This window comes from Antechinus flavipes, chromosome 2 (genome assembly GCF_016432865.1).
Source record: "Antechinus flavipes isolate AdamAnt ecotype Samford, QLD, Australia chromosome 2, AdamAnt_v2, whole genome shotgun sequence".
NCBI lineage: Eukaryota > Metazoa > Chordata > Mammalia > Dasyuromorphia > Dasyuridae > Antechinus > Antechinus flavipes.
In genome coordinates this window covers 582,903,659-582,925,570 of record NC_067399.1, presented here as the reverse complement: position 1 = coordinate 582,925,570, position 21,912 = coordinate 582,903,659, and the positions used below count along the sequence as shown (strand labels likewise).

The 21,912-nt window shown below is 33.8% G+C and overlaps 1 protein-coding gene across 3 annotated transcripts in view; it reads right to left on the bottom strand.

The window, feature by feature from the left end:
* The window catches only part of CFAP58 (cilia and flagella associated protein 58), a 118,894-nt gene that overhangs the window by 73,893 nt on the left and 23,089 nt on the right, over nucleotides 1–21,912 (bottom strand). For all 3 annotated transcript variants that reach the window (XM_051981363.1, XM_051981365.1, XM_051981364.1), the window contains exons 9-11: nucleotides 18,071–18,262; nucleotides 4,229–4,390; nucleotides 2,765–2,911 (exon numbers count right to left, since the gene is read on the bottom strand). In XM_051981363.1, coding sequence (XP_051837323.1) covers nucleotides 2,765–2,911; nucleotides 4,229–4,390; nucleotides 18,071–18,262 — 501 coding nt within the window. The remainder of the gene's footprint in view (nucleotides 1–2,764; nucleotides 2,912–4,228; nucleotides 4,391–18,070; nucleotides 18,263–21,912) is intronic.

Genomic DNA, 21,912 nt, shown 5'->3' with positions numbered 1-21,912 from the left:
CAGTCAAACTTAGCAGGCAATTGACAAAAGAAATGCAGTATGGAAAACAGCATGATTCCCTCTTTTGATGGCACTAATTGAAGACAAGGAATATGAAGTCTGTTCTTCTCTCATCCTTATAGAGAAGCAATAAATTGGGCTACCCTATCAAAAGGTGCCTCCCAGTATAATAAACTGGATAGAGTTCACACCCACCTGAAAGAAATCCTACACCTATACTGCTTTACAGAAATTTCATAAGAAATTAAATTTCTCTTTGAGCAGAGTTAATATGAAAACTGCAAAGATTTATGGCCCAAAGGCCCGTGTATATTGGAATTCATATCACTAGACTAAAATGTCAAAAGAAGCTCTAACTAAATACTAAAAGACCTATTTTCTAAGAAGCTATAAAAAAGATTTATTCCTATGCAAAAATTATCTTATAGAATCTCGATTCTACAATCAAAAGTGAATGAGAAGTCATCTTTGTCCCCAAGTGATAAAATGGTCAAAGGATATGAAGAGACAATTTTCAGATAAAGAAATTAAAGCCATTCATAGTCATATGAAAAACTTAACTAAATCACTATTGGTTAGAGAAGTGCAAATTAAAAGAACTCTGAGGTATCCATCACCTCATACTTCTCAGATTGGCTAAGATGTCAGGAAAAGATAATGATAAATGCTGAAGGGAATATGGGAAAACTGGGACACTCATGCATTGTTGGTAGAGTTGTGAAATCTCCAATTATTCTGGAGAGCAATTTGGAACTGTGCCCAAAAAGCTACAAAACTGTGCGTATCTTTTGACCCAGCAATGCCACTACTGGGTCTATATCCCAAAGAAATCATAAAAGAGGTAAAAGGACCCATATGTGCAAAAATGTTTGCAGCAACCCTTTTTGTGGTAGCAAGAAATTGAAAAATTAGTAGATGCCATCACTTGGGAACTGGATGAACATGTTATGATGTATAAAACAATGAAATATTATTGCTCTATAAAAAATGATCAGTAAGCTGACTTTAGAAAGGCCTGAAAAGATTTATATGAACTGATACTGAGCAAAACAAGCAGAACCAGGAAAACAGCATACATAGCAACAGCAAAACAGTGCTATGATCAACTATGATGGATTTGCTTCTCAGAAGTTCAGTGATCCAAGGCACTCCCAATAAACTTTGGATGAAAACTACCATCCAAATCCAGAGAAAAAACTGTGGAGACTGAATATAAATCAACATATGCTTTTTTTCACTTTTTTTTTCTTTTTCTTCTGTTTTTTTCTCTCTCACGGTTTTTCCCTTTTGTTCTGATTTTCTCTCCCAACATGATTCATAAGAAGATATGTTAAAAAAAAAAAAAGAATATATATGTATAACCAAAAAAAAAATGTTGTTTCTATGTGTAACTGGGGAAAATAAAAATAAAAAATAAAAAAGTCCTCTTTATACCTTAGCACTAACCCAATAAAGAAATCCTTAGGAGAGAGTAAGAAGTGTCTCCTAGCTGCAGTAAGGAATACAATTTGAACCAAAAAGCATGTAAATTTTGAATTCATAGACACCTATCTTTCATAGTATTTCTCTAGGGCTAACTCTGGAAAGCCCAATAGAATATAAGGAACTTCTGCTATTTAGGCTGATGTTTACCAGATCTGAGCTTAAGCCACAATTCCAGGATTCTACTGTTGTCTCTGGTGACAATAGAGCATCCTACATGATCTTTGATTTGATTTCATTGTAATTCACCATCTGGAACACATCCATAGTTACATGTTGATGATCATCTAAGTGTATTTCAGATTTATAAGAAATACAAATCTGAGAATATTTACATGGTCTTTGTTTTGATCTTATTGTAATTCATCATTTGGAACACATTCATAGTTATATGTTGATGATCATCATAGCATATTTCTTACAAATCTGAGAATATAGGGGGATCCACTTTAAACTTACTATATTTCTAAGCCATATCTAAAGTAGCAAAATCAACAATGATGTTAGTGTCTATAGAACATTTAAAACATTCATCCACAGGGATCATCACAGGGGTTCTTAATCTTTTTTATGTCATGAACACTTCTCAGAATACTCTTTTTTAAAAAATTCAAAAATAAGCCTTGTAGGTTACAAGTAAACCAAAGATTAGTAAAAATAGAGATTTTTTTTCCATTGGAGTTCATAGAAATCCTGAAATCTATATACTGATATGTTGAGGGTCCATGGATCCCAGGTTAAAAACTCCTGCTTTAAAAGCAAAACTAGGCCTCTTAGTCACCCTTTAAATAATGTCTCTAAATGTTAATTATTCAATAGTCTTGCCATGATCCATAGAATTCATATTCTAGAACCAAATTAGAGATAATGTAGTGTTTAACTGCTATTCCCTCTGACATTTCCCATTAATAAATAAATAATAACTATCCTGGATAGGTTTCAAGATTGATCTCTTTTATACTATAATCTCCAAGTAGAATTATAGAAGACTACAAAATATTTTCACATCAAAAACATCAGAAAGAGATTCTCTTATGTCAAGTCAAGAGCTGAAAAAGGAAAAATAAATGCGTTATTAAAAATGCCTAGATCCCAGCCAGGTTAGTAACTGGGCTACATCTTTCAAAATTGTTGGGTGCAAGTTCAAAGATATGATGTCTAAGATCCAAAGATGTCTAAACAGATGGCTATTGTCCTGGAGCAAACAGTACAAGAGAAGGCATTTCAGACTCTATCCCAAATATCCTGATATCCTAATCACTTTGATAAAGTGTTTGTGTACCTTCAGAGTTTCCTTCTCCTTCTCTATTCGCTGGTGTTCCAGATGTAATTTCACAAGAGCTGCTTCTTTGGAAGATATTTCTTCTTTCAATTGATCTACTTGATGAGTCATAATCTTCAACTTCCTCTTCATTTCTGTAATCTCATCCTGACCAGATGAAAAGGAAAAAAAATTTGAAAAAGATACCCACACTATGCCTATTAAAGCTCAAAATTTAGAAATAGCAAAAAACAAAAACAAAAACTAAGTCTTTCATAAAAATCTAAATAAGCTTCTTGATCCCATTACAACATAGAACTACTCTTTCCCCCTTATATTGCTGCTTTTTCTCCATCAGTCTTCAAGTAATTTAAACATTAATAGTCAGACTTTAGATGTTATTATAGTATTATCCTCATTTGACAGAAAACTAAGAACTGGGGAGGGCAAGGAGGTGGTGCAGAGGATAGAGCCCCAAGTCTGGAGTCAGGAAGATTAATCTTCCTAAATCAAACCTGGCATTAAACTTATTAGCTGTGAGACTCTAAGCAAATCACTTATCCCCTGCTTTACTCAGTTCCCTCAATTGTAAAATGGAATAACAATAGCACTCTACCTCCCAAGGAGGCAGCACAGTGGATAGAATAATAGGCCTGGAATCAGAAGGATGGATCATCCTAAATTCAAATCTGGCCTCAGATCTTTTCTAGCTATGTAATCCTGGGCAAATCACTTAAACTTGTTAGCCTCAGTTTCCTCATCTGTCAAATGAACTGGAGAAGGAAATGGCAAATAGCTCCAGTATCTTTGCTATGAAAACCCCCAAAAAGGTTGTGACATGACTGAATACCAAAAAAGAACTGGCAACCCAAGTCAAAATCATAACAGATATTTTTTTCTAAGATTAGTGCTTATCACGAGCATGTGATTCTTGGTTACTATAGGCATGATGTAAGTTTAAAAAGGGAAGAATGGTAATTCTATCTAATGCTTAAAAAAGAAGTGCTTCAAACGATCCTATTATGTCAATCAGTAAGTATTTATTATTCACTAACTGTATTGCTAAATGTTAGGGATACAAAGAAAGTTCAAAATATAGTCCCAGTTCCCTAATGTGGAAAAGGAAAAAAATATACATACTAGTTCACATTTTAATGAATGAATCTATGTGTAAAAAAAGTACACACAAGATATAAGCATAAGTAGAGGGTAATCTCAGAAGAAAAGCACTAGCAGTTTTAATAATTCTTGTTTTTGTTAACATAAAACTAATCAGTAGAAATCAACAAGTGTTTTGGCATTCTAAGTAGCTATACAAATGAATTTTCTCTTTAAAAAAGATAAAAATAAATTCACAAAATCTCAGAATATGAGATCTTTATGCCTGATCTAAACCACCTTTCAATTAATATATTTAAGAAATACTTTTTAACCAGGAAGAGAAGTAATACTTAAAGTGAAGAAGAAAGATATAGTATTCTTTACCTGAGCTTCAATCAGATTTTTGCTATACAGATTCCTATCTGATCTTACAGCTTCATACAGGTTCTGCTGTTGTTTTAACTTAGTCTCTGACTCTGCTATTTTTTTCCTGTAGTCAAAAAGCTGCATCTCACGGATCTTGATGTCTTCCATGCTTGCAAGGACCTAGGGCACACAGAAGCAAATAGATATGATTAAATAATCCCACTTCAAAGACCAGTTTGAGGCAACTGGGGAGATTTTTAGCTAAAGAGACAATTAGGGACTAGAGTAAACAGAAAATGCAGCCAACATCATTGAAGTCCACCACAGGATGTCAATCTTCTTGATTAGGAAGATCTTTCTACTCTTTTTTCCCCTTCTATAGTCCCCACTTACATATTTGGAGATCATAAGAGGAAAAAAAGAATATTCTTTCAATTCTGAAAACTGCTGACAAAATAGATTTCAACACAAAACACTCTTCAGGGAAAAAAAAGAAAGATCAAGAAAGACTTTCAATATTTTGTCATACTTACTGCTTTGCAACTTTATATATAACCAAAAAAAAACCAAAACTGAAACCTTTAAATACTCACAGTAATAATCACAATAATACCTTGTCAAGCTCCTATCTTCTGGAGAACTCATAATACTCTCTTTTTCTAAGACATCTAAAAATACTCATTTTTTTTCCAGGTACAGGAAACAAAGGTAGCAATTGGAGAAAATGACTAATATATATTCAAGGAATTAGTATTCAAACCAGAACTTCAGAGTTCACAACATGATCTTTACACGTTGAAAAATATGCTGCCTCAGCTGAAAATGTTCACATTAAACATTTTTAATTTGTTTTAAGGTGACAAACTACTAAAAAAATTACTAATCAAAAAAATGGAAGCCATCAATAAGATCCAAGATCTGAGTGTGATATGGGAAAACACAAGGAGCAGAATCTTAAGAGCATTTCACTTTAATATTTCCTTTCATATTAGTATTTCATTTAATAAATGTTCAGCTTTAAAACAAAAGAAAATTAATTTTTAATATTATAGATGATCCTCCCCCTACTTGTTAGTCATTCTTCTAATTTGTCAAGAGGGCACAGATGAATATAGACTTCTAGCACTCATTCATCTATGGGACCTCAATATGGAGCATCCTAGAATACTAGAGGTAGAAGGAACCTCAAAAGTCATCTTGTTCAACTAAGTCTTAAAAAGAATCTCTTCCTTAATATATCTGAGAAGAGGCCATCCAACCTCTCTTTGAAAACTTTCTATAAGGTTAAATTCATTACCTTCTAAGGTAATGAATTTTGAACAGTTTTCATTGTGAGGAAGCTTGGAGATAGGGATAGAATTCCCCCTTAGACCTGTATGTGCCAAAATGTTTGTGGCAGCCCTGTTTGTAGTGGCTAGAAGCTGGAAAATGAAAGGATGCCCATCAATTGGAGAATGGCTGGGTAAATTGTGGTATATGAATGTTATGGAATATTATTGTTCTGTAAGGAATGACCAGCAGGATGAATACAGAGAGGATTGGCGAGACTTACATGGACTGATGCTAAGTGAAATGAGCAGAACCAGGAGATCATTATATATATATAACAACGATACTGTTTGAGGATGTATTCTGATGGAAGTGGATCTCTTCGATAAAGAGAGCTTTAATTGATCAAAGATGGACAGAAGCAGCTACACCCAAAGAAAGAACACTGGGAAAGTAATATAAACTGCTTGCATTTTTGTTTTTCTTCCCGGGTTATTTATACCTTCTGTATTCAATTCTCCCTGTGCAACAAGAAAACTGTTCGGTTCTGCACACGTATATCGTAACTAGGATATACTGTAATCTATTCAACATGTAAAGGACTGCTTGCCATCTAGGGGAGGGGATGGAGGGAGGGAGGGGAAAAATCAGAACAGAAGTGAATGCAAGGGATAATGCTGTAAAAAATTACCCTGGCATAGGTTCTATCAATAAAAAGTTATTTTAAAAAATGGAATTCCCCCTTAGATTAAACATAAATCTATTTCTCTATGACTTCATTCTAGTTTTGTTAAACTTCTCCCAGGTGGCAACTTTTCAAGACAATTATTGTCTTCCCCCTTAGTCTTCTTATCTGGAATCCCTTCAATTATTCCTTTGGGACAGGATTCTTAATTCTTTACTGTTCTGGTCATCTACCTCTGAACATTGTCCAACTTATCAATGCCCTTTCTACAATTCAGTGCCCAGAAATACATATCTTTGACCAAGTTTAAGTACAAAAAGGACTAGCATCACCCCCCTAGTCCTAAACATGAGACTTCTCTGCAAAGCAGCCTAAACCTGCATTCCCTTTGGGAGATGATATATCATATACTCTTCACACATTTGACCCTGAAGTTAAAAAATAGCCTAACTCTTCTTGAAAACTACTATAAATATACTGCCTTCATTTTATATACTTGTGGAGTGGATTCTTTGAGTCCATTTTTAAGACTTACATTGATCCCCAGTAAATTTCAACTTACTAGATTTTGTCCAACGTACAAGCTGTCAGCATCTGTTTGGATCCTGCCATTCAACAGGTCAGCTATCTCTTCTAGTTTTGTATCATTTCCTTATTTGATAAGAATGTCATCTAAGTCCTTATATTAGTCCCTTACAAAAATACCAAACAGCACAAGCCCCCACAAAGATCCCCAGGACATGCCAGTTCCTTGCAAGTTACCATCAAACTGCTGATGACTACCAATTCTGAATCCATGTAAATGGTATTAAAACCTCCTCCAATTTTATGAAAAATCCGATTAGAAAAAGGAAAGACAAAAATCAAATTGTTAGTCTTAAAAATGAAAAGGGAAAACTTTCCACCAATGAAGAGGAAATTAGAGAAATAATAAGGTGTTACTTTGCCCAACTTTATGCCAATAAATTTGATAACCTAAGTGAAATGGATGAATACTTCCAAAAATATAGGCTTCCCAAATTAACAGAGGAGATAGTAAATTGCTCAAATAGTCCCATTTCAGAAAAAGAAATAGAATAAACTATTAATCAACTCCCTAAGAAAAAATCCCCAGGACCAGATGTATTTACATGTGAATTATACCAAACATTTAAAGAACAATTAGCCCCAATGACATATAAACTATTTGAAAAAATAGGGAATGAAGGAGTCCTACTAAATTCCTTTTATGCCACAGACATGGTACTAATACCTAAACCAGGTAGGTTGAAAACATAGAAAGAAAATTATAAACCAATCTCCCTAATGAATATTGATGCTAAAATCTTAAATAAGATATTAGCAAAAAGACTACAGCATATCATCCCCAGGATAATACATCATGACCAAGTAGGATTTATACCAGGAATGCAAGGCTAGTTCAATATTAGGAAAACTTAGTATAATTGACCATATTAATAACCAAATTAACAAAAACCATATGATCATCTCAATAGATGCATAAAAAGCATTTGATAAAATCCAACATCCATTCCTATTAAAAACACTTGAAAGTATAGGAATAAATGGACTTTTCCTTAAAATAATCAGTAGCATCTATTTAAAACCATCAGTAAGCATCATATGTAATGGGATAAACTGGAACTATTCCCAATAAGATCAGGAGTGAAACAAGGTTGCCCGCTATCACCATTACTATTCAATATTGTATTAGAAATGCTAGCTTTGGCAATAAGAGTTGAGAAAGAGATTAAAGGAATTAGAGTAGGTAATGAGGAAACCAAATTATCACTCTTTGCTGACGATATGATGGTATACTTAAGAGAACCCCAGATATTCTATTAAAAAGCTATTAGAAATAATCCACACCTTTAGCAAAGTTGCAGGATACAAAATAAACCCACATAAGTCATCAGCATTCTTATATATCACTAACAAAATCCAACAGCAAGAGATACAAAGAGAAATTCCATTTAAAGTAACTACCAATAGTATAAAATATTTAGGAATCTATCTGCCAAGTGAAAATCAGGAACTACATGAGCAAAACTACAAAACACTTTCCACACAAATAAAGTCAGATCTAACCAATTGGAAAAATATTAAATGCTCTTGGATAGGATGAGCAAATATAATAAAGATGACAATACTAACTAAAGTAATCTATTTATTTAGCGCTATATCAGACTCTCAAAAAACTATTTTAATGACCTAGAAAAAAAACAATAAAGTTCATATGAAAAAACAAAAGGTCAAGAATTTCAAGGGAACTAATGAAAAAAAATCAAATGAAGGTAGCTTACTTATACCAGATCTAAAATTATATTATAAAGCAGCGATTACCAAAACCATTTGGTATTGGCTAAGAAATAGACTAGTTGATCAGTGGAATAGATTAGGTTCAAAGGACAAAACAGTCAATAACTTTAATTATCTAGTGTGTGACAAACCCAAAGACCCCAGCTTTTGGGATAATAACTCACTGTTTGACATAAACTGCTGGGAAAATTGGAAATTAGTATGGTAGAAACTAGACATTGACCCCCACTTAACACCGTAAACTAAGATAAGGTCAAAATGGGTTCATGATCTAGGCATAAAGAATGAGATTATAAATAAATTAGAAGAATTTAGGATAATTTACCTCTCAGACCTGTGGAAGAGGAAGGAATTTATGACCAAAGAAGAACAAGAGATCATTATTAATCACAAAATAGAAACTTTTGATTATGTCAAATTGAAAAGTTTTTTACAAAAAACTAATGCAGACAAGATTAGAAGGGAAGCAATAAACTGGGAAAACATTTTTACAGTCAAAGGTTCTGATAAAGGCCTCATTTCTAAAATATATAGAGAATTGACTCTGATTTATAAGAAATCAAGCCATTCTCCAATTGATAAATGGTCAAAGATATGAACAGACAATTCTCAGATGAAGAAATTAAAACTATTTCTAGCCATATAAAAAGATGCTCCAAGTCATTATTATTTGGAGAAATGCAAATTAAGACTACTCTGAGATATCACTACACACCTGTCAGATTGGCTAGAATGACAGGGAAAAATAATGCAGAATGTTGGATGGGATGTGGGAAAACTAGGACACTGATACATTGTTGGTGGAATTGTGAATACATCCAGCCATTCTGGAGAGCAATTTGGAACTCTGCTCAAAAAGTTATCAAACTGTACATACCCTTTGATCCAGCAGTGTTACTACTGGGCTTATATCCCAAAGAGATTTCAAAGGAGGGAAAGGGATCTGTATGCAAGAATGTTTGTGGCAATTCTTTTTGTAGTAATCAGAAACTGGAAACTGAATGGATGCCCATCAATTGGAGAATGGCTGAATAAATTGTGGTATATGAATGTTATGGAATATTACTGTTCTGTAAGAAATGACCAGCAGCATGATTTCAGAAAGGCCTGGAGAGACTTACACAAACTGATGCTGAGTGAAATGAGCAGGACTAGGAGATCATTAGATACTTCAACAACAATACCATATGATGATCAATTCTGATGGACATGGCCTTCTTCAACAATGAGATGAACCAAATAAGTTCCAATAGAGCAGTAATGAACTAAACCAGGTACACCCAGCAAAAGAACTCTGGGAGATGACTGTGAATCACTACATAGAATTCCCAACCCCTCTATTTTTGTCCACCTGTATTTTTGATTTCCTTCACAGATTAATTGCACACTATTTCAAAGTCCGATTCTTTTTGTACAGCAAAATAACTGTATGGACATGTATACATATATTGTATTTAACTTATACTTTAACATATCTAACATGTATTGGTCAACCTGTAATCTGGGGGAGGGGGTGGAGGGGAGCAGGAGGGGAAAAATTGGAACAAAAGGTTTTATAATTGTCAATGCTGAAAAATTACCCATGCATATATCTTGTAAATAAAAAGCTATAATAAAAAAAGACCTACTCCACTTCTTTTGTTAAATTACTTATTTCAATCTAAACAACTAGATATACAGCACCCTTGTGATCTCCTAGTCTAGTAATCCTATCCAAAAAACACAAAAGCAAAGGAAGTTAATTTTGCACAACCTGTTCTTGATAAAATTATGGCAGTTTTTGGTAACTGGGACATCCTTTTTCAGGTCACCTTCCTTGCTACCCATACTTTGTCCACACCATTTTTTCTGTTTTTATGACCTTTGGCTTTCTTCTGAACCTTTTCCTATGGTGGACCTTTCCACTCTCTGCCTGATTCAGGATGTCCTTTAGTTCAACAGAATTATGTAAGAGTGTCTCTTATGCTAAAGAACTAACACCAGAGAGTGTACAAGAGAAAGGGAAAAATTAACAAATTCATAACCTAATAGTGGCTTCTCAAAGCTAATTATTTATTTGACTAAGGCCTTATTCCTTATTTACAGACATTAGCAATTTTAAAGTGTTGTCTGAGGCTGGCTCCTTAGTGCAAAATTGTAGACTACTAAAACACAATGCATTTATAACATTCAGACACTCTTTTATTTACTAAGAGGGTCTAGTAGCTACGAGCAAAGCAGCACCTCCTGCTTAAACAAATGTTCAGTCTTTAGCCATAATATTCACAGCTACCTTTTACAAAGATGCTGATATAGTTTGGGGTTTTTTCCCTCTTTGCTAGACCTCTCACAGTCAGCAAAATATTTATTTGACTTGTTAATGAATAGTAAACAAGTTTAGGTGAGCTAGTTCAGAGGAATCAATCCAGAGTATATGGGGAAAGAGGTTTCTCCACAATGGATCCTGGGAAATGCTTAAAGATAATATTGTCACCATGACTTAATAAGCTACTACAATTTAACAACCAAAGATTTTATTCCTATCCATGGAAGAAAGAATGAGGTACCTATTATACCTGGTCCTTAAATGAGATGAATCGCATGAATTCTGAACTTCATGACACTGTTCCGAAGTCTATATATGTTCTTCATCAATAACTTAAAGGTTATCAAACTAATAATATTTATTGAGTACCAATTATATGCACAGTCCTGTGTTAAAAACAGTGGAGAGTGTCAAAAAAACAAGACCTAGTTCCTCAGGGAGCTTACAATTTAGTGGAGAGAAATAGATGTAAACATAGAAATCAACAATATTTAATAGATTTAAATAACACTTCTGAGCAACAGAGGAGATGCTGGAAAGCAATAATTAATTATCAAATAAATAGGTCAGACAATAAAATCTATGAATTCTTTCCAAAAAGAAATAGATTGCCATGGGATATGAGAAGGCAGCTTGGAAGAAGAAAGAGTAAAATTGTATCTTGAAATACAGATGGAGTTTGAGTAGGGAGAGGAGACAGGGAAACAGCATGAATAAAAAGCATGTAGTCAAGAAAGAACAAGTATTTAGAGGGAAGTAAATATATTAGTTTGGCAAGAGCATATGGTTTCTATGTGGGGAGTCAGAAGAGATAATTTGGAAAAATAGCTTGGTGTTTTATTAAATTTCAAAGTTTGGACTTTGTCCTATAGACAATGGAAACGAATGAATGAAGGGACTAGACAATTAAAGGCTGAGTTCTAGAGATATTTAACTGTCAGTATTGTTTGGAATGCATTAAGAGGGAAAATACACTAGAATAAAAATAAGTAAGGAGGCTCTCACAGCAGTTTAAGTTTGAGATTACAAGAGTGGAGGCCATGAAATAAAGACAAGGCATAGGATTGGGAAAGGGGAAAAAAGGAGGGAAAAATATTAGAACACAGGGTTTTGTAGGGATGAATATCAAAAATTATCCATGTATATATTTTGAAAATAAAAAGTTATAATTTAAAAAAAGACAAGGCATAACGAATGTTTGTAGTCCTTGTGGGGATATGGCAGGGGAAAGGAGTCAGAATTTTAAGTCTGAACAACTGAAGGAATGACAACATCCTAGCAAAAAAAAAAAAAAATGGGAAGCAAGCAGGAAAAACCCTAGAAGGAAGGAAGGAGAGGGAGAAAACTAGTTTGGAGACAAAGAGAATCTATGAAATATCTGCTCAGTTATATAGGGTAACTGATATACATAACTGAATGCCAATCCCCTCAAAGAAAAAAAAATCACTTATCCTCTATTTCTTTTTTGTCTTCAAGGTCTAGTACAATGCCCTGTATATGCCAATTCTCAAAAGATATTTGTTAATGAGGAGACATGATAGCTTTCTCACAATGTTTAAATCACTGCCATAGAAAAGAGAGAATAGCTTTGTTTTATATTGCTCCAAAGGACAAAACTAGGATGATTGGATTTATTAGAGGAAGTCAAATTTGTGTCAATATCATCAACAATTAAAATTATCCAATGGGTTTCTTTATGAAGTAGAGATTCACCATTATGGAAATTATTTGTATAGAATCTGAATGACAATATTTTGGGCTGCTATAAAAGGAATTCCTGTAAAGGGTGGGAGACTAGACAAAATGGCTGGTAAGATCCCTATGCAACCTTCAAATTCTCTGAAGAGTTCAATTTTTATATATCTTGAGTCTAGTATGATGGTAGGATATTTGGATGGAGATGCCCAACATTCAGTTAGAAATACAAGACTAAAATTTAGGAGATTTCTGGGAAATCTGAGAAGAAAGGATAGCTGAAGTCATGGGAATTAATGAGATCAGGAAGAATAAGAAAATACAGGAAAGTAGATAGGGAAGGAACAATTGGAAGGAACAAGCATAGGACATAGAGTATTACTGAAAAAGCCAAGATAGGAGAGAGACCTGAAACAAAAAAGAAAGAGTGGTAAGTGTTGTCAAAGGTCATAGAAAAATTATCTTTATATTAAGAAAAAAAGAACTTGAGTACACGCCAAAAACATTCTTCTTTTAAAAAAAAAAAAAAGACCCCAAATTCATACTAGTCAAAAAAGATACACATTTTTGGAAGATTTTCCAAAGCATCCAAAGTTTACTATTTTAGGTCACTTTCTGAGTTCTGAAAATCTGAAAGTTTAATATGGCACTGGAAGAAAATAGAAAGTCTCCAAGATAGAAAAGTCATTGCTGTCATTAAATGACAGAGGAAAGAATGATCTGAAAATACTTTGAATAACTTCATCAATAGTCAAATAACAGTTAGCCCATTAGAGAAAGGGGAAGTGCTTGTTCAATTACAATTAGAGATATAACAAAAGTAACCTTTTGATCAGGAAAAGTAATATGTCAGGTTAAAAGAGTACAGCTAATGACTGTTTCTTTTGTGGGTACACAATTAACTAACACAAGCAGACCATCATATTGTAAAGATTTTAAACTATGACAGAAATAAGAGTTTACGATGACTGACAAGAACAGTTACTATTTTTTTAATAGCAACTAAAAATTACCTAAGTATTGAAACCAATGGAACAAGGCAGAGATTCACATACATATATGAGTCCAAATCCTGCAAATTCATAAAATGACTTGGACAGTAGATCACAGGGAAAGCATACTGTCAGCAAACTGTCCCCTATTGGAAATACAACATCAGAGAGCACAGGATGCTAGCTGTGGGGCAGAAGCTTAATTAATTGATTACACTTTTAGATATCTCAAACCAACTCATGAGAAAATCCATGTCTAAATATAGAAAATTTTATTACAGCAGCAGAAGAGATGAGGTTCTTAGCATTTGTGAGCTTGCTGCAAAAGAGCCCAGAAAATGCTTACAGTGCATTATGAAGGCACAGTCCCAGTTTATAATCTACTCCTACCTTTTCTTTTTCTGTTAAAACAACCTGCCAATAGTAATAAGAGTGAGATAAAAATCAATAAAGCATGTCTGAAACTTGAAGCATAGCCAAAACATATGGACTGAGGATGGACACCAAAGTAGGTCATTGAATTTGTAACCCATATTTGATGAAATATAAGTACAATAAACTTCTTAAATCAGTTTTCTAACTTGTCAATGGTTTAGATGCTGACTATGCCTTTATATTCTGAATGAAATATACAAACTTCCTGTCTAAAAAAAAAATGCCCATATGCCTAGACATCTGAGACTCTCAGATTCCACTAAATCTAAATCAACATGGACTAGCCCAAATATGTTCCTCTATTTACTCAATACCTATTAGATGTGTGAGTACCATACTAGGCACTAAAGTGGATACATAATGATGATTAAGTCAAGGTCTTCAGAGAACCTACCATTAAATAATAATAAGACAAAGGCATTTCCTTAACCATCAATTATTAAGATTTCAATTTTAGGGGCCAAGAGGATACTTCTGATTAAACTTTTATATATGTGACAATAATGTCCCTATTACATTAGGATGTATATGATAAACCATCACCCCCATTCTACTATCTTGATAGTAGATAATGATGATAAATTTGATTAAACTTGATTAGACTACACTTTATATGCCCAGAGAGAATGATGTCAAATGCATTTTTCCCTTTTTAATTGACAAAGTTTACCACTGATCTTATCTTTATTGCACCACACTTGTCTAAGAATGTAGTTCTATAGTGGTAAACTTCAAATTAGTATCAATAGGCAGCTGTGACCTAAGATTAAATCAAATACAGGTTTTATTTTCTAGGGAACTCCATTTCATTAAGTCATCTGTGCAGTAAGAACAATATTTCTTTGATCAACTTTTGTCTTGCTTACTTCCAAGACTATAAAATACATTATTATTCAGCTCCTTGGGCCTCTGCCTAAAAGAGCTTGGCCTTACCATATTATAGGCAAGTGAAATGAGATTTCAATAATTTGTAGGTAGAAATTAATTGTGGGGGGAAAAATGTTTTTTGGCCACATAAAATACTAGGGCAAAATTGTCAGAAGTTTAACATTGGGAATGAAAAAGAAATGGTCCTGAAATGAGCTACTGCCTGCTGAGTGCAAAATACTTGGCAGACAGCTTGATTAACTAAGAACAGTCTTATTAGATATTTATGAAAATCAGAAAGGGCTGGCTTATGTAGACAAAGTTAGGGGACAGGAGAGGCTAGCTTATATGGAAGAAAAATGCATGGGACTCTGAGCTATCTTTTTGGTGTGTGTCCATATACATGTTATGCTTCAAATAATAGTAATACAACTGAATGGTCCCCATGGCTTCTTCTTATTTCTCCAAATCAGAGGGAGCCATATTGATGGCACAGAAAACTTCTAAAGGAAGAGAAGTCACAAAATATCAGCAAAATGTTAATGATAACTCGATGCCTTTCAATAAGTAGACTAATAAGAGAAGACAAAATTAAAAGCTAATATATTTCTAAAGTAAAATTCAGTACAGTTCCTTCCAAGCAAATTTTGGTACAAGCCTGGGCAATCTCATTCATTTATTCATTGAGTCAAACATTTACTGAATGCCTATAATTTGTGAGCAGGATTCTTAGCACTAAAGAAAATACAAAGATGAATAACAAGTACTGTTTGGAACTTGACCCTGAGAGAGAGATAAAGGGCATAGGACATTGCATAGATTGTCATATTCACTCAGTTAATATATTTGTTGGTTACTTCTGAACTATTTATTTTTCTCTTTCTCTTGTATTCATTGTAGTAAGGGAAGATTCCAAGTAATTGAGAAATGAAAGTGATATAAAAACAAAAGCTTATTTTAAAATATGGTTCCTTCCTTAAAGGGAAAACACATAAATAAGAGTAATATCAGGTATAATGTGATATGTATTCAAAGAAAGAGAAAAGCAACATTCTATAAGAGTTCAAAGGAAAGAGCCGATAGGTCAATCTGAAGGGAATCAAGAAAGGGTTTGGGGGGGAAAAGGTTTTTGATCTGATTTTAGAGCGGTATAGAGAGATGCTAAATGACAAGAGGTGTTGGGGGTGGGGGGAGAAGCATTTCTGACAGAACAGCGTGAACAAAGGCATGAGAATAAAATGCAGGAAAAATGTGCTCTAGTTAAGAGTGAATCTGGGCTATGCCTTGAAAAAAATAAGAGATAAGGTTGTTAAGATAGAATTGAATCAGATTATAGAGGGACTCAAATTTATATTAAAGACTTTGGCTTTAGTCTTTCCTATGATTGAAAGTTCTCAAGAAAGGAATAAGATGAATACATTTGCATGCTCCAAAGATTAATATGGCAGGATATATAAATTAGGCTGGAGTAGAGATAGACTAGAGATAATAAGGGACTAGATTATACTGTAACAGTAGGATGCAATAAAGGGATGCAAAAAATAGGATCCTTCCAGCATTTGTCATTTTCCTTTTCTGTCATATTAGCTGCCAGCATTTTCCATTTTCTTTTATGTCATATTAGCCAATCTGATAGGTATAAGGTGATATCTCAAAATTATTTTAATTTGCGTTTCTCTAATCAGTAGTGATTTAGAGCATTTTTTTTCATATGACCATAGATAACTTTGATTTATTCTTCCAAAGACTGCCTCTTTATATCTTTGGCCATTTATTCTTTGGGGAACGGCCCTTTTTAATATAAATTTAGCTGATATATATATATATATATATATATATATATATATATATATATACATACATATATATATATATTACTATGGAAGTAGCACCTATAGAATTTGCCAAATGGTGGAATGTGAAATGGTGAGAAAGAAGTCAGAAATAATGTCAAACCATTATGGCTGAGAGGATATCAAAAGGGCTCTCATCTTATCATCAAGTAAACCTTAGACCTCCCATATAAGGAAAAATTCATAGAATAAATTTTGACTTGAACAAAAACTGCAAGAACAATGAAAAATTAATATAAGGAAAAATCTTGCTGTATAGAATAGAAAAAGAAAATCACTGAAGACAATCTTACATTAGGGTAGAAGAGATATTGCCAATGTGGTATCATTTGAAAAACCCCCTAATTTTTTCATCCATTTATCATTAATTGAACATGTTGAAACAAAACACTTGGACAACAGGAATTTTGAAAATATATGGGTGAGGGAATTTATTTAATTCATGTGTCTAAAACAGCACATGGTACAAGGAATAAAAATATTCCCCTCTCTAGCACTAGTGGTTTAAGCTACCATGCTTATATAGGGCACTATCCTACTTATAGCCAGACCCAGAGATTAAAAGATTATGACAATGTTATCTGGTATCTCTCCCCACCAAGAATTCAAAAAAAAAAAAGTACATGAATCATATGGACCAGATCAATGAAAGCATTCTTGCTGTTCTTCACATCAACATAATCAGATAAGTTTAATTAAAGAGAATCTCAAAAATCTGTGTACCACACCAAGTATAATTGACTTTATTAGCATATCTTGTAGACAACTGAAATTTGTCCCATGCTACCTATGCAAAGTATACTGTAAAGGTTAAAGGGATCCTTTCTTTAGCAACTTAGCTAACAAGACTCAATATACTTATTTATCTGTAGCAATATTTTAAATTCTACCATGAGATATTCATTCTTTTGAGTGTGGGAAAGATTTTTTAAATATTAATTCTCCTAGGAGGAGTAACTGGGAAGAATGCCCTAAGTCATTTACAACTAGATATAAAATAGCCTAATTAGTTGCTTTTCTCCTACTAAGCTCAACCAGAACTTGGAAAGGGAGGATAAATTAGAAAACAATATGTAACTTTAGAGAATGGAAAATTCTCAGATTGGGCAGACTTGGGTATAGTACCACAGAGGGAAGCCATTTATGACCAAAAGGCAGCACAAAGGCTTTGAGTATCCATAAGAGCTGAGGGAGTACTGAAGACCAGTTGTAAACTTCATAGTTTTGCCTCAGGCCAGCCCTGTAGATAATAATTGAGGGAAAAAATAAGATTTCCTTTCATGAGATCAAAATTCCGCCTTCTAAAACTCCAGACAACTGAAATATCAAAGCTTTCACAAGCCCAATTTCCAATATTCATGTGAAATGAGAGGGAAAGGAGAAAAATCTGTGAACTCACATCATGAACCCATCTCACATGTAAAACCGAGAGGGTCTAACCTTTTGAGTGAGGTCACTAGCTTCATTAATGTACCGATCTCTCTCCTTTTCCAGTTGGAAGATGATCTTTCTTTGTTTCTGAGCCTCATCTTTGTAGTTCTGGATTTCTTCTTCCAGGTTCCTTTTGTTTTGTTCATGAAGTTTTACTAAGTCCACCTGCTTCTGAGTGGCGTTGACAGCCTTCATCAGGTTCTACAGAAAAAAAAGACACCAAAATATTCAAGTATGCTTAATATGAAAAATGAACTCATCTTAACCCAAGAGTGTGGAAAGACTAGCTCTAATGACATCATTCTTGCACATTTTTAAATAAAGAGTATTTTATTTTTTCCAATTACATATAAAGGCAATTCAACATACAGTTTTTAATATTTTGAGTTCTAAATTTTTCTTTCTCCCTCCTTTCTCTCCTAACTTCTCTTCCCCTTCCTAAAACCATAAGCAATTTGATATAGGTTATATATATGCAATCATGGAAAACATTTTTCCATATTAGTCATGTTGTGAAATTCTTGCATATTTAAAAGTAAAATATAAAGTGTTCAAAATGCAAATTACACATTTTTTTCTGATGATAATGCAACAAGATGAACTTATTTTATTTACATAAATTGGATGCTAAGTTGAAGTCTAGGAGAGAGTAGTTGAAAGTCAGCAAAATGAAAGAAAGGAAATTTTCTGACTGTGACGCTTATTAAAATACTTTCTATTGAAGAAGAAAACATCATAGCTGTTTCTAAATATTAGGCTACATTAATTTGTTACATCTCCTGTGTAAGAGGCATCATGACCTGATGGATGGAGAGCTGGCCTCAGGGGCAGTTCAGGTCCTGCCTTTAATACATATCAGTTGTGTAACCTGAGCAAATTCCTTAACTTCTCAATGCCCTAGGAAGCTTTCTAAGATTTTAAGTTGCAGAGAAGGGCAGCAATTTGCATTGATAGAGTGAGTCTCTTCATATAGAAGTTTGAGATGGCAATAAAATCACATCCTTTGCCAAATATATAGGTTAAATGCTACTTAAACTAAATCTGATCATGCTGGCTGCAAATGTAAAATTGAAAATTTGGGTACTATTTTCCAGAATTATCAAAAAAAAATAATAGATGGTTTTCTTTAGATAAATAAACATGTAAAAAATTCAATTTGGCAAACATTTATTACTCTCCTACTTAGCCCTACTGTGCTAGATGCTGGAGTTACAAAGACAAGAATCAAAATAGTCCCTGCCTTCAAATTATGTACTACTTCAGGAAAAAATAGAGATACAGTACAAAATATATGCATACATTTGTACACAAATAAACATGTGAATTGCAGGTTTGAAACAAACACTGGAGAGAGGTCAAAAGAGCAATTAGAAAAAAGTAAAAGAATTTTCATGAGTAATATGGGCCCACTTATGTTAGAGAATATAAATTTGTAGTGGACCCAGTCAGTATGGTTGTGTGATTTTCCTCTAGTGGAGTTCATAAGTAAGGAAGAATAGAGAAGAGTGACAATGGGAATATTCTAGGTTTAGAAAAGGATGAGCAGGTAGTTGAGGTAGAGAGTAGGCTAAAGTTGAACTGGTTAACTAAAAGATTAAAGTTGGGCAATCTTCTAAATAATAAAAATGAGAAGGAAAGGGCAGAGATCACATGATGATGAACAAGGAAGGATAGAAGGACACAAATTTATGGTCTGATAAAAAAAAATCAATCTTTTGGATCATAGATTGCATAAGTTAAAAAGTTTCAGATTGTCTTTCTATCAAGGATATGACCATGACTACGTACAGCTGAGATGGAGTGAAATCACAGATTATAGAAGTCGTGGAAACTAATAAAGAGAGAAACTAGGGATTTAAAGGAACATCATTGCGTTTATCAAAGTCCCCAAGGATGAGTTTAGGACAGAAAGAAATGAGGATCCCAAGGTTAGGACAGAAAGAAAGACTGTGAGGCCAGATGCTGAGTTTCTTGAAAAAGAAGGAAAGATGATCTGGGGCCTGGAGATCACAGCAATCTGGATCTGTACCAGGAATGCAAAATGATGGAGTGAACTTTAGATGAGCAACTGATGGATTATTTTGGAAAATAAAGGTCCAGAAGTATCTGCATGGTATAAGGAGGAAGAGAGAGATGGAGAGACAAAGAGATACAGAGAGACACAGAGACAGAGACAGAGAGACAGAGACAAAGAGAGACAGAGACAGAGAGAAACAGACACAGAGAGAGAGAGAGAGAGAGAGAGAGAGAGAGAGAGAGAGAGAGAGAGAGAGAGAGAGAGAAATATTGGGATTAGAATTTGGACAAGATTGGAAAGTTCTAAACGTGATTATAGTCTGATGAGAAGAAACCATTGGAAAAGGAATAATTTTTAAAACCTTGGAGAAAGAAACAGCAAGAGCCAAAAAGTAGAAGGAAACAAGCCAAGGACAAATCCAGAAGAAGTAATCTTAGGGAAGAGTAGTTTTTTTTTTGTTTGTTTGTTTTAACTTTTCTTTGACTAGAGAGAAAAGAGGCAATGGATTACGGTGCAGAGGAATTCTGGGAATGGAGGGGAAATATGAAGTAGGTCTACATAGGATGGTCCTGATTCTCTCTATGAAGTGTGGGAAACTAAGTGTGCTCTAAGTGTGGAGGGTGAAGTGAAATTGGGGGTAGGGGGAAGAGGAAACATCCAAGTAATCTGAAGTAAACAGTTTGGAACTAAATTATTTATGAAACCTAAAGAAATAATTAAAGATATATCTAACATCTTCTGTTCCTGAACAAGGAATGACAGTAATCATGAGAATTAACAACACATTCACTGCTACAATACCTTCAACCTGTTGCCTCAAAACGGGCAGGAAAAATGGCACTAAATCTTTGCAATTAACAAATGTAATACGTTTAGTATTTAGCTATGAAATTCCTCTAAAAGTAAATGGAGTCTTTCGATTTTAAAAGTAGAGCCACTAGAGCCACTGACCAAACAAGAGAGAAAGGATCATGAAAAGTAAAATGAGTAATTTTGATCACATAAAATTAAGACTTGCACAAATAAAGCTAATGCAACCAAAGCAAGAAGTAAAGTAGGAAATGACGGAGTGGTATTTACAGCAAATTTCTCTGGACAAGGCCTCATATTTCCCAGATATATAAGGATCTCAGCCAAATTTATATTTTTTTTTAAAAGAGTCATTCCCCAATGAATAAATGGTCAAAGATATGAACAGGCAGTCTTCAGAAGAAAAAATCAAAGCTATCTATCCTCATATGAAAAAATGCTACTGATTAAAGAAATGCATCTCACACCTATCAAATTGGCTAATGTGACAGAAAAGGAAAGTGACAAATGCTGGGGGATGTGGAAAAATTGACACTAATGCACTATTGGTTGTGAACTAGTCCCAATCATTTTGGAGAACAATTTGGAACTATACTCAAAAGGCTATAAATTATATATACCTTTTGATCCAGTAATACCACTAATAGATCAATATTCCAAAAAGATCAAAGAAAAAAGGAGGAAAAACCTACTTGTACAAAAATATTTGTACAAACTTTTTCTGTGCTGGTAAAGAATTGTAAATCAAGGGAAATGGCTAAATAATTTGTGATATATGATTGTTTTGGAATATTATTATGCTATAAGAAATTATGAGCAAGATGATTTCAGAAAAACCTAAGTGGATTTATATGAAGTGATGCAAAGTGAAGTGAGCAAAATCTGGATAGAATGTAAGGATTATTATTGTGAAGATCATCAACTGTGAAAGACTTAGCTACTCTGATAAGACAATGATCCAAGGCAATTCCAAAGGAAAAATGCTATTCAACTCCAGTGATCAACTCTGAATGCAAATTGAAAC